General features: G+C 46.5%; 1 protein-coding gene and 1 long non-coding RNA gene across 5 annotated transcripts in view; one reads left to right on the forward strand and one right to left on the reverse strand.

The window, feature by feature from the left end:
* LOC128402714 (uncharacterized) overlaps window positions 1-11,618 on the forward strand; it is a 65,774-nt gene extending 54,156 nt beyond the window's left edge. For all 4 annotated transcript variants that reach the window (XM_053367049.1, XM_053367047.1, XM_053367048.1 and 1 more), the window contains 4 exons: window positions 1,977-2,034; window positions 5,499-5,651; window positions 9,314-9,514; window positions 11,337-11,618. In XM_053367049.1, the coding sequence (XP_053223024.1) occupies window positions 1,977-2,034; window positions 5,499-5,651; window positions 9,314-9,514; window positions 11,337-11,375 (451 nt within the window). In that variant the 3' untranslated portion in view covers window positions 11,376-11,618. The remainder of the gene's footprint in view (window positions 1-1,976; window positions 2,035-5,498; window positions 5,652-9,313; window positions 9,515-11,336) is intronic.
* A 113-nt stretch (window positions 11,619-11,731) lies between these two features.
* LOC128402723 (uncharacterized) lies at window positions 11,732-13,498 on the reverse strand. Its single transcript, XR_008327766.1, has 2 exons — window positions 13,421-13,498; window positions 11,732-11,981 (listed from the first exon to the last, which is right to left on the reverse strand). It is a non-coding gene; the product is annotated as an uncharacterized LOC128402723 (long non-coding RNA).
* Window positions 13,499-13,875: the final 377 nt, after the last annotated feature.

The raw sequence follows: 13,875 nt of genomic DNA on the forward strand, positions 1-13,875 counted from the left end.
TTTCTATACACCATTAAACCCAAGTAGGAGAAGGAGCTCCTTGTTGTGGCAACATCTCCCTGTGTTGCCTGGTTAAGGAAAGAAACCCCAGTCCACAGAGACTTCCTGGAAGCTTTCAAAGCTGCTGATCCGGCTACCCAAAATCGCACACCCTGTGATTTAGCCCTGAGGAGCCTCTGCCTAGTGAAACAACCCCTAATGTGATGCCGAAAGCCAAGCTTTCCCCGAAGCAAGTCCTAGACACTTGCAAAACAGGAGGTGCCTGAGGTGGAGAGTCTCAATGGCATTGCTCCTCTCTGCTATTTTTTTGTTGGCATCCTTTTGTCTCAGGAAAGAATGGAGTTCGCCTTCGGGGGTGAGGTCCAACTGTTGGAAGGTTACAGCGCCTGCTGTGGCTGTAGAGACCGATGTGGGAGAGACATGCTTTGTTACAGAGGAAGGGCAGTTGGGGCAGAGGAAGGTGCCTGGTTGCGCTGCTCAAATGCGACATGGCATTTCTCCTCTCTGCGCTCCTCCCAGTCGTCATTATCACAGGGGGAAAGGGAGTGCCACTGGTGTTGTGCAGACCCTGTTCATTTTGGTGAGGGTTGTGTGTGGTCAGATCAGCCTGACCTTCAGCCAAAACTGAATTCCCCAGGCAAAATGCCACCTGGGTAGGAAGCTCATAATGACCTCCCTGTTGAGAAGAGGCAATGGCCAGCCTGAGTGGGCAGAAGGCACTTTCACTACCATGGAGCAGAGCTGGTCTGAACCCCAGCAGCATCTGTTGGTCTCCCTCAGTGGTGCTTGAAAACCTTTGGCTGCCGCTGGGCCACCAGCATTCTCTGCGATGCACTAAAGAATCCTGGGATTGAACGGAATTGGATTATGTGGTGCAGCCATGTTGGAGTGGCAAAATGCCACGGCTTGGCCTTGACTACGCACACTGAAATGCATTATGCAAGGGTGTGTGTTTTTTTAAGAAACAATATATGCTTGCTTTTCATTATGCGGTTCCTGAAACCCGTGGGAGAGAGGTGAGCCTGACAGCAATGTGTGGTTATATAACAAATGCAACATAACTCTTCCCCCCTCCTGAGCCCAATCTAGTACACATTGTTAAACTATGGAACTCACTGCCACAGGAGGCAGGGATGCCCACCATCTTGGATGGCTTTAAACACAGATTGGACATGTCTATAACACTGCCTCCATCTCTCAAAGTTCTTACAGTGTGTCCAGTTTTGTGTCTGCCTGGCTTTGAGCCTGCAAGGCTAAGCCTTTCCCCACCCAAGGGGTGGAGCCAAGTTTGATAAGTGGGCGGGGCCACCCCTTTGTCAGTCACCTGACACCGGGTGTCCCCTTTTCCTTTCCCGTGTGGTTTGAAATCAAACTCTGCAGACCAACGCTTGATCTACTTTAGTCATTTAAGTATTGGTTTATCATTACCATTTCTAAGCAGAAATGAGATTCAGAAATGTACAGAAATGAGATTTGCACTGAAATGGTGAAGAATTTCCATAAGGATCTTAAAAACCAACCCGCAAGGTGGTGTGGAAATATGGGCAGCTGAATTTAAGATGGGGAAAACTGAGAGAAACTGAAGCTGACAGATTTTTCCCATTTCTACCCCAAATCCAGCTCCCTGCAGACCTTTCGTTCACCTGGGCCTGAGGAAAAACATTCAATGTTTCACCCATGTTATTGAATCAATAGTTGTCCACGTATAGCAGTAATAACTTGAGGGGGCTCTTCTTGCTAAGTTTGTGTGTGTGTGTGTGTGTTCAGGAGATTAATAACCACTCCTTCTGCCTTGGAGTTTATTAGCTTGAGGAGTATTTATTACCTCATAAGCACAAAACCCCTCTGGTTACCATCTAATTAAACTCCAATTCAGTGCATGCAGTATTAGGGGGAATTGTATTAATAGTAAATTTCAGAGGAAAAGACAGGGAACAGAGATTACCTGTTGGATTAATCTCCCCTCTCTTTTGCAGAAACTGCGTAGGAAGTGGGGTGCACAACACGCCTTTCTTTCAAGGGGTGCCAAGTCCTGTGAGTACTGAACAAAATTACCTTTATTGTTTTAGATGAGGAACTGGATGGAAAATATACACTGGGGGGAAGCTTCTGAGTGACATCATTTTCGAGAATGGCCCGTGTTCAGGTGGGAGAGGGGGGTTCTTGTTAGAAGCTCTCTTGGGAAGGGGAGGTTGGTCAAAGTCCTAGCCTGAGCATTTTCATTAAAGGCAAAATACAGATGTGAAAAATAAGTACAGTACTGAGCTAGACAAGTGGACATCACCTTGCCAACAAAGGTCTGTATAGTTAAAGCTATGGTTTTCCCAGTAGTGATGTATGGAAGTGAGAGCTGGACCATAAAGAAGGCTGATTGCCAAAGAATGGATGCTTTTGAATTATGGTGCTGGAGGAGACTCTTGAGAGTCCCATGGACTGCAAGAAAATCAAACCTCTCCATTCTGAAGGAAATCAGCCCTGAGTCCTCACTGGAAGGACAGATCATGTCCTTCAGATCATGAAGCTGAGGCTCCAATACTTTGGCCACCTCATGAGAAGAGAAGACTCCCTGGAAAAGACCCTGATGTTGGGAAAGATGGAGGGCACAAGGAGAAGGGGACGACAGAGGACGAGATGGTTGGACAGTGTTCTCGAAGCGACCAGCATGAGGCAGCGGGAGGCAGTGGAAGACAGGAGTGCCTGGCGTGCTCTGGTCCATGGGTCATGAAGAGTCGGACATGACTAAATGACTAAACCACAACAACAGACAAGTGGAACTTTAGGCTCTGGTGGTTAATCAACCAAAGCTTTTGTTGATTGACCTCTAGGGCCAAAAGCCTAATCAGCTGAAGGTGTGGGGGATCTTTCTCAGCCTGAGGGCCACATTTTTTTGTGGGCAACCTTTCAGGGGCCACATGCCAGTCGTGGGCAGGGCCAGAGGCCAAAGTGGGCAGAGCAACAAATGGAAACTTTGCACATCAGGCTAGTCACACACTCCTCTCTTGAAGGTCACATCTCGGGGATAGCTAAGTAGGTAGAGCACGAGGCTCTTCGTCTGAGGGCTGTGGGTTCGAGTCCCATGCAGGCCAAAAGATTCCTGCACGGCAGGGGTTGGACTAGATGGCCCTCGTGGTTGTGATTCTATCATGATTCTATGATTCCGTCCTTCATCCAGACAAGCAAAGAGGCATTGCCAGAACTCAAGGGCACATTTTAGCCAGGCAAATACACTTGAGGGTGTGAAGGAGCGTGTCGCCTGGGCGTGGCCTGGGCAGAGAGGGTGTGTGATGGGGGTGGGGAGTCCTGAGGGCCAGACAGAGAGGATTGAAGGGCTGCATTTGGCCTGAAGTACCAGTGGAGCCAGAATCTTTAACTGGTTGATCTAGCCATTGAACTAATTAAAACTTGGAGCCGTTAGTTACTAGGTCAGTTTTTAATGTGATTTGCAGAATTAATTTGGTGCTTCTGTTTCTTTGGCTTGGAGGAGGACCAGCATCCCTGTCCGTACCCTTTTTGTTAAAATCTCCCCACACCATTTATTGGGGGGGGGGGAGAGAGGAGAGAGAGAGAGACAGAGAGAGAGAGAGAGAGAGAGAGAGAGAGAGAGAGAGAGAGAGATGTCCTCTCTGCCTCTTTTGGCACTGGTTCCTCGTAGAGCTGACAGAACTAATTTTATTCTCTTTTGTCCTTTTCTCCGTGATGTAATCCTGCAGTTGGCATTTGCAGGATCCATATGTCAAATTGTGGAATGCTCCTATCCGCGATTGGCTTGCTTTGTTTTTTTCTCTTCCTTTTTTTTTGTGTGTGTGTGCGCACGACCTCCTGGCTGTTGATGGCACAAACAGGATATTGTAGCTGCTATATTGCAGTTTTTCAGTTGTCTGCTTTTAAACCTCCCTGGGTTCACGTTAGCCTTCTTTTATTATTATTTTTTTCACGGACAAAGAGAGCAGGGAGAGGTGGTTCTTTTACACAACCAAAATGACTGTCGTTATGACAGGGGCTGTGTAGGGAGGTGAGAGAGCCTGCACACTTCAGGGATCCCTGTGTGGACCGAGTCTCTGTGTCTGTGAAATGGGCACAATGCCATGCTACCTGTTATCAGTAATAGGTGGGATTTGGCCGTGGTCACCCTTTAATAGTGCTTTGCTTTCCCCCAATAGAAGTGAATATCAATTACTCACTTAGGCTGCACTCCTAACTGTACAGCAGGTTCATGCCATTCATTTCAAGCACATTCAACGTACATGTAAAGCACAGAGCTTCTTCGCAAGCCACCCCGGGAAGTGTAGTTAGTTAAGGGTGCTGGGAGTTGTAGCTCTGGGAGGGGGAGATGACAGTTCACAGAATTCTTTGGCAGTGGGGAGTCATCTGCTTTAAATGTGTATTGAATATGTTGGTTGGCAAGAAGAAATAGGGATATAAAAGGAGAATTCCCTGGATGCCAAGATCCAGGTTTGGGGCAAGAATGTGCTTGAAATGTCTGAATCTGCCCCTTGTGTGGGGTTTAAAAACAAAACAAAAGCACACAGTATCAGCAAAGCAGCTTTTTTGACATTACAGTGGCACCTCGGGTTACAGACGCTTCAGATTACATACGCTTCAGGTTACAGACTCTGCTAACCCAGAAAAAGTGCTTCAGGTTAAGAACTTTGCTTCAGGATGAGAACAGAAATTGTGCTCCGGCGGCGCAGCAGCAGCAGGAGGCCCCGTTAGCTAAAGTGGTGCTTCAGGTTAAGAACAGTTTCAGGTTAAGAACAGACCTCCGGAACGAATTAAGTACTTAACCTGAGGTACCACTGTATTGTTGTTGTTGTCGTATTTATTCATTTATTCATAAAATCTATACACCACTTGATTGTAAAAAAGATGCTTCAAGGCAGTTTACAAAAGATAAAACAGTAAAATCAAGAAAAACTCACAGCCATACCTCAAAATATACAATTACTAACATTGATTAAAATTACCTCAACATTCGAAGTTTCCGGGCAGGTTTGTCTAAACAAGAACGTTTTTAGCAGGTGCCGAAAAGAGTACTGTGGAGAAGACGCCTGTTTGATATCACCCAAAATGGAGGCGATCTGGCCTGAAATCAGTGCCAATGGTGGCAGCACTTTTCTGCCACTGGTGGACGCAGCAGGGCAGGCGGGGTGCCCACAGAGACACCACCACAGGGGCTTCTGCTGCCTGAGGCAGCAGCCTCACTTTGCCTAATAACTGGGCTGGATCTCTCTCTCTCTCTCTCTCTCTCTCTCTCTCTCTCTCTCTCTGTCTTCAAGAATAGAATAGAAACTAGGGGAGAAAGGACAGGAATGGTGAAGCTGGAGAAGCTGTGATGTAAATACATCTCTTGGTGGGAATGTGGTGTTGATGTGCAATCTGGTCATCAAGGCCTGTGAGTCATAACAATGCAGATTATCTCAAAATACTCCCCCTTCTTAATGAGAGTTTGGGTTGTCCTTCTGGAAGACATAATGTTTTTGATACGATGTGTTTGCAAGGAATTTCTACAGGGCATAACCACCCGACCTGTGAAGGATGTCATGTCTGAAGGTTTGCAGAAAAAGAGGCTCCGGCTTCTAGCCACGTACGGCAGTCTTGTTACCGAGGTGTGGGATGGCCATTACTTTGACGATGAGCGGCAGGAGTTGCCGGTAAGTTGAACACTCATGTAATTATAAATCCATAACAGACATTCCTTTCACTGTGTAGCTTCTCACAGATCCTCCATCTGTCCCTTATGTGTAGGTATTTATTTACTTTCCATTGTTTTAGAGCAATTTTCAACCCCAACCTTCAGCAAGACTTGTTGTTGTTGTTTGTTTATGATCCACCTTTCCCCCTAAGATCCCAGTGCAGATAACAACATTAAAGCATAATATTAAAAACAGTTGCTCTCGGGGTGACTAACAACCCTTTATCCCCACAAGAGCTCTGTGAGGTAGGTTAAGCTGAGAGGTAACAGTTTGTCCCAAGGTCACCCAGTGAGCTTTGTGGCTGAATGAAGACCACAGTTTTCATCTCCGGGGTCCTAGTCCAACACCCTAACCCAGCCTGTCCCAATCTGCTGCCCTCCAGAGATTTGGGACTCCATCTTCCATCAGCCCAAGAGGTTTTGCATTACAACTCTTATCTTTCCCAACCAGCATGCCCAACAGTCAGGGATGATGGGAACTGAATGAAAAGGAGGCACATTGCCATGTTAAGCAGGGTTGTGTGAAGGGGGCAAGATTTGGACCAATCAGTCAAACAAAGTCATCTGTCTGGTAAAGGTAAAGGTAAAGGGACCCCTGACCATTAGGTGCAGTCATGACCGACTCTGGAGTTGTGGCGCTCATCTCGCTTTACTGACCGAGGGAGCCGGCTTACAGCTTCTGGGTCATGTGGCCAGCGTGACTAAGCCGCTTCGGGCGAATCAGAGCAGTGCATGCAAACGCCGTTAACCTTCCCGCCGGAGCGGTACCTATTTATCTACTTGCACTTTGAGGTGCTTTCGAACTGCTAGGTTGGCAGGAGCAGGGACCGAGCAACGGGAGCTCACCCCATTACGGGGATTCGAACCGCCGACCTTCTGATTGGCAAGTCCTAGGCTCTGTGGTTTAACCCACAGCGATAGGCATTGCCAAATAAAGTCATGCTTCCCTGGGACTGCATCCGTACCATACATTAAAAGCTCTGTTATACCACCTTAAGAGACATAGCTTCCCCCCATTGTGTGAACTGTGGTTTATTAAGGGTGCTGAGTTGGGAGGTTGCCTTTTGTTAGGAGACCCCTCCTTCCCCACAAAAAAGCTACAATTCCCAACGTTCCTTGGGAAGAAGAGGAAGTGATTCTTAAACTAGTCTGAGAATTGTAGCTCTCTAAGAGGGAATAGGGACCTCCTAACAACTCTTAGCACCCTTAACAAACTACAACTCCCAGGATTCTTTGGGGGAAGAAGCCATGACTGTTTAAAGTGGTATGATACTACTTTCAATTTGTAGTGCAGATGGGGGAAAATGAGTGGCTTGATACAATGTTTATTCATGTATCACAAACATACTCTAAATGGCAACAATGGCAACAAAATCCATTGGTTTAGCAGTCGCCTTAGTGCTTAAGAGCATCCTGTTGGGTATTTTTTAATGCAACACTCTTCAGATCTGGCCCCAACAGCCCCAGCCATTAGGCCCAATGGTCAGGGACACCAAAAAATCTGGAGGGCACCAAGTTGAGGAAGGTCGCTCTGACCACTACCCTTTTCTGGTTTGCAGAGAAGAGATGTGTAGAGGTTCTTACAAGTCAAGCTTAATTACACAAGAAGTTCAGGACACGGCTGGGAATGGAGTGGAGTGGTGGATTTTAAAAAAAGACAAACCCTTATTGGGCTCAAGGGTCCAAGAAAGTGGCTTTTGGATTAGAGAAAATCTAGGCTACTTAGTATGTAAGAGTTCGATTTCTTTTTGTAGATGGTGCTTTTGGGTGTCTTAAAAAGGATGCTTAAATCGAGCGGCTTCTGGCATCCGGCAAGGGTTGTTTGACTGCACCAGCAGCCAGCAAACCCTCACACTTTGGTACTTAACTTATTGCCAGTCCACAGAGGATAGAGAGGGAGTTGTTGGGGTCCTTGTTTTGCCTCTCCCCACCCACCCGCTCAGGCACCCCAGCTTCAAATTAAAGCTTATGAATTACTATAACAAAACGGTGTGCGGCAACAGTTAAGTGTTTGCCAGTTAAACTGGAGGTCTATGAAAACTCCTCCTTTATAATATATGGGGCACTGAGACCCTGGACAAATTAACTGCAGTCGCATGCAGCAGGAAAAACAAATGCTATTAACAAATTGCTTAAGGAGCGGGATCTTTTTGTTCCCTATTGGAATAACAAAAAGAAACATAAGAATCTTAGGAAGTTGCCATATACTAAGATGCTTGGTCCATCAAGCTCAGCATTGCTTATTCCAGGGATGAGAGAGCTGTGGCCTTCTGGCTGTTGTTAATAATAATAATAATAATAATAATAATAATAATAATAATAATAATATTTATTTATACCCCGCCCTCCCCCCAGCCAAGGCCGGGCTCAGGGCGGCTAACAAGCAATAATAAAAACAAGTTGAATGAATACAACTTAAGAACAAGATTAAAATACATCAAAATATTGAAACATTAAAATACTAAATGCAGCCTCATCACAAGAGGAGAAAGGAAAAAGAAAAAAGAAAGAGGGGGAGGGAATCAAATGGGCTCCAAGCCAAAGGCCAGGCGGAACAACTCTGTCTTACAGGCCCTGCGGAAAGAAATCAGATCCTGCAGGGCCCTGGTCTCATGAGGCAGAGCGTTCCACCAGGCCGGAGCCAGTGTTGAAAAGGCCCTGGCTCTGGTTGAAGCTAATCTAACTTCCTTTGCGCCCGGGACCACTAGGGTGTCGCTATTTATGGACCTTGAGGCTCTCCGTGGGGCATACCGGGAGAGGCGATCCCGTAGGTACGAGGGTCCTAGGCCGTGAAGACCTTTAAAGGTTGTTGCCCTCCAACTCCCATCAGCCCCTTTCCCAAGGGTTAAGGGTGATTGGAAAGCTACTGGCAGAGGCAACCTTTCCTCCTTTTAGCTGACTGTATGTAATCCTTTTCGGATGAAGAGCCAGGTACAAATGCACTCAATAAAGAAACAAATTGCGGAAGATTAAGGGCTTCCTGCCCACCTCCCTGTTTCTGCAGGAATCAGTGGTCCAGCCATGCTTCCTCTGAGGTGCGGTAATTTCTGCTGCCTCTCTAGATCCAGTCTCTAGATCCGATTGATCCAGTCGCAGTCTGTGTAGACATATGGCATGAGCAGCTGCCCTCAGCAGAGGCTGAATGGAAGGAGGCAAGCTGAAGGCAGTGACTCATGAAGAAATTCGGCAGTCAGCCTCCTCTGAGGTCAGGTAAACCTACCGGAGTCGTGAATGATTCACACACACACACCTGGTATAGAGACTCGGCAGAATTATGCACCCTCGGCAGAGGTGATTTGAAGGAAGCAACGTCAGAGCAGTGACTCAGGCAGGGACACGACAGGTAGCCCCCTTTGAGATGAGGTCATTCTTTTCCATCACTTGGGAGTGACCAAATGGTCCGAAGGCACCAGCTGCATTCACATGGCAAGACTGCCTGTCCTCAGTGGAGGCTGATTGAAAGAAGATGTAAGCTCAGAGCTCTGAAGATCAGTTAATCATACAGATATTTGGAAAGCATCCTCCCCTGGGGGCTGGTTATTTGGGCTTCAGGGCCTTTTGAATTTAGTTTCTCGCAACCCTCTCATGAAGTTTTGTCTTTGAAAAATCGCTTTAATGTAGGTTCTCAATGACCTCCTATCTGTCGACAAAACAAGGAAATTTTTGGCAGCTCGAGTCAGCAAGAGGGGCAAGGAAATGTCACAGCTTGTTCTGAAAACCCTGGATAAAAAAACAAAAAAACTGGGTTGCACCAGCCTTGAATATCTGCAGCAAGAGCATTTTTACAAGCAAACAATGGGGGCCGTTTTTTACAATGTTGTGGTAAGTGCAGAAATGGAAAATGTATAAAGCATATAATACAGTGCAAAGCATTCAACACTTATTTCATATATAGCATATGGAGATGTTTCAGCAGCTCTGGAGGTCTTAGGGGTTCAAACAACAAAATAAATATTTGGACTCATCCACAACAAACATTCAAAGAACATTTAATGCACGTGGTTTCTCCCAAAGATTCCTGGGAACTGTCCTGCTTTGGGGTGCTGGGAGGGGTAAACTACAGTTCCTATGATCCTTTGGGGGAAGCCATGTGCTGTAAATGTGGAAGTGATGTGTGGTGTGTGTCATGCAAATAGGGCTGATCATTATCTGGATCACAGCTGAAAAGGTGACAGAGCTTAACACTTTCCTCTGTTGCTGTCTTGTGGGAACGTCGGCCCACTCAGGAATCTGTAGTTTGCATTTGAGGGAGGAAACCCCCCCATTCGTGCCAGTGGAGGATTTTCCTCTTAACACAGCTCCAGAGTTAGGATTTTATTCGGGACTGCATGGGGCGGAAAGGGTTAACTCCCCCCTCCCCACAATGCCTTGCCTTCAGTCAAAGTGAGCCTATATTCTGCAGTCATTTGGGGCGGCTGCATCACAGTTCTGCTCCCAAATGTTACCCACATTTTGAGGAGCCTTTCCCCCCCCTCACCCCCATTTCTTTGGGGGTTGCAGTTATTTAGTAGCTCCCAGGGATGAGTGTGTGGATGTGTAAAGCTTTGGCTTTTATATGGCTGTGTTAGAATAATTTTAAGGTCATATATAATGTTCACAACTGTATATATATAAACCACATGTCTGAAACCCCACAGGTTAGGTCCTGAACAAATTTACCTCAAATATTTCTCTGCAATGTCAAAGTGGGAAACCTCCCTATTGTCTCTTTCCTCACAAATCCTGTCTTAAGGGCACATTCAAAATATGAACTTGGTGTGAGCCTGTGACCAGTGACCTAGATTCAGGAATTAAGTAGTTATAATAACAAAAGAGTGGCCAAAACCCAAATAATGCAATCAGGTAACTTGCCAGACAGGAGATAGACAATGCACTCAGATTTCTGTTGTAAACCGCCTTTTCAGTGATGTAGGTATGATGTATCTGGGCGGTGGTCTTGGGCTACACCCCTTCTGTGATGTATGTATGATGTTTCTGGGGTGGTCTTGGACTCCAGGGCGGGCAATTTAAAATGTCTATATAAGGGCAGGCACACCTTTGTTCTGGGTCCTCCTCCTCTCTCCTGTGTTTGGGGGAGCACCGTGTCACAACAGTTAATAAAGATCAGGCTTACTAGCTGCTTTGCTTCTCAATATTCTCTGGTCGGTCTCTGTTATTTTCTCCTACCAATAGAGAACCTACAAAAGGACTCTATATGGGCTCTTGGGTACCCTATAAGGGAAAAGGAGTGGGTTTTTTCTTATATCAGCTGGAATGTAGCCGGCTGCCTAAAGGTCACACATGGACCCACATTTGCCTCTTGCCCCACCCACCTTTGGAATTCGGCCCCCATAAGGTTTCCCATGATGGCCTGTGGCCCCCTGGGGCTGAGTAAGCTTCCCTGGCCTTGCCTTAGGTGCCCTTTCAATGCATCTGGTTCTGATCCCCTGGGCTAGGGCTGACTAATCCTGATGCTTCCATCATTTCTTCTGGTGGTAGCCAATATGTGCTCCCTTCTAGATGTTTGCTGGGCTCCAGCCCCCGACATCTCTGACCGTTGGCCACGCTGACTGGGGCCGATGGGAGTTTTAAGCCCAGCAACTTCTGGAGGGCTGCTGGTTCTGCATCTCTGGACGAAATGAACACGGTGTCCATTGCATTGCAGGAAACAGCACTCATGAATGCAGGATATGGCCCACTGTGACTCATCATCTTCAACAGCGTCCATGAAGGAAAGAGGAGTATGGGAAGCTTAATTCTGTGCGGCAGAACTGTGAATCCAGGAATGTGAGGAAGAAGAGAAAATTTCCATAGCAGTAGTTGGCCCTCACATTTCCAGCACCCTTAAACTACAGTCCCCAAGATTATTTGGTGGGGAAGAGTTATGTGCTTTAAATGCGCATTGAACATGCTTTACATGTAATGTGTGGCTCTGTGTATACACACACACACAAATCTCAGACTGTGCAATTTGTAAAAGATTGCAAGATGCAACAGAATCCTTTGCATGTCTGCCCATAAATAAGTTCCAACAAGTCCACTGGAACTGACTCCCATATATAAGTGTGTATGGGATTGTGGCTTTAATGTAGCAGTAATGGTCTCCAGCGGCAAAAGCAATTCTTTCTGCCTCCTTAACTCCCCATACTTAAAATCAGCGTGCTTCATTTACTAATGGTTCAGCATGTTCCTTTGTTACATTTCTGATGATAAATGGTAGGTCTCTGGTTTCAGCAGGGGTGGTGGGAGAAGCTATCTCATTTAATCAATTGAAGTCAATCTTGTAACCACGTTCTATCCATTGGGAAATCTTGAAGTGGGAGGGGGGAGAGAGAAGTAGGTTATTCAGACAAGAAGGCTTGTGTCACAGTTTTGCTTCTGCACCTCCTGAAGTGATCAGAGGAAGGAGTGATAAAGACTGTGTGAGGGGGGGAAATCCAGTCGTCTGCAGCTATTTATCTGAATACAGTGGTACCTCGGGTTAAGTACTTAATTCATTCCGGAGGTCCGTTCTTAACCTGAAACTGTTCTTAACCTGAAGTACCACTTTAGCTAATGGGGCCTCCCACTGCTGCTGCTGCGGCGCAATTTCTGTTCTCATACTGAAGCAAAGTTCTTAATCCAAGTTACTATTTCTGGGTTAGCGGAGTCTGTAACCTGAAGTGTATGTAACCCGAGGTACAGTCATACTTTGGGTTGAATGCGCTTTGGGTTGAGCGAGTTCGAGTCGCGCTCCACGGCAACCCGGAAGTAACGGAGCATGTTACTTCCGGGTTTTGCCGCTTGCACATGCGCAAACGCTCAAAGTGACGTCACTCGCATGTGCAGAAGCAGTGAAAAGTGACGCGTGTGTGCGCGCGCAGACATGCCGTTGCTAGTTACATTTGCTTCTAGATGCGAACAGGGATCTGGAACAGATCCCGTTTGTATCCAGAGGTACCACTGTATGTCTAATCCAGGCATTTCCATCCTTTTGGGGGTTTGTGACTCTTACCCCTTCTAGTCACTTCTATCTTCCCCCTCCATATTTGTGCCCCCCGCACAAGAGAGAGAGCGAGAGAGCGCATATTTCACTTTCCCAACGTGGTTGAGTATAAGCAGGAATTGGACGAATTAATCTGAGCTCTGAAAGAGCTGGAAAAAACAGGAGGGAGAGTCACACTTCCAGCTTTCTCTTTTAGTTCTGCATACTTTTCAAGGGAGAAAAAAGTATCCACTCTCCCCACCACAGGGCAGGCAAGGCAGTGAGTCCATTCCTCACTTTGCTTCCCTGACTTTGTGCTTCCCACAGTCTACTTCTGCCACTCATGTCCCTCATATTCCTACCAGTGGCAGGGTGGTAGCGGAGATCAAAGGCTTTGTGAACACCAGGAGAACACCTGAAGGGCGCCATGTTGGCAACCCCTGGTCTGATCTTATCTGCCATGAGCAGGGCCTGAGCATGGAACAGTAGGGGAGGCAATGCTTTATCTGGGTCTGGAGGCTGACCTACTTTACAAGGCTGTTGTGAAAGGTGTCTGATAACATGTATTTGTGTTTAGCACTTTGTGCACTGAAAGAGTGAGAGACCTCCTCCTTGTGCCCTGAAATCATCTGGGGAGACCCTCCGTTAGGCATCCCTTATTTATGTACTACCATTTTCACCACGGTAACTAAGCCAAGTTCTGCTGCCTGTGTTTTCTGAGCAATGTATGGAAGCACATGAACCTGACCTTTGGAGGGTTTGTAAGTAAACTATTTTTAACTTACCAAATGTGTGCTCTTTTCTATGCTAAGGGAAAAGGGAAGTTTTGAAACTCACAAGGACATATTTTAAAGGTCCGTGCTGTGTATTTTGTGATTTTAAAACTCTGCTGGGGTTCTCTCTCCAAATAGCCCCAAACCTGGATCTTGGCATCCAGGAATCCTCCTTTTTATATAGCTTTTATTCCCCCTTGCCACCAAGGAAATGTCCATAGGCTTTTTTCTATCCACTTTCTCCATGCCATACATTTTGTGCACTTCTATCATGTCGCCTCAAACCTGCCTTTCCTCTAAACAAAAAAGTCCCAAACGCTGCAACCTTTCCTTTCGTCTGCTCGATCATTTGGGTTGCCCTTTTCTGAACCTTTCCCCTTTGAAGTGATGTAGAAATGTGGGGAACTGAACTGAAGACTGAAAAATATAAGAGAAGCTGAAGACAAACCAAAACTGTCAAGTTTCCC

This window comes from Podarcis raffonei, chromosome 15 (assembly GCF_027172205.1).
Source record: "Podarcis raffonei isolate rPodRaf1 chromosome 15, rPodRaf1.pri, whole genome shotgun sequence".
Lineage (NCBI taxonomy): Eukaryota > Metazoa > Chordata > Lepidosauria > Squamata > Lacertidae > Podarcis > Podarcis raffonei.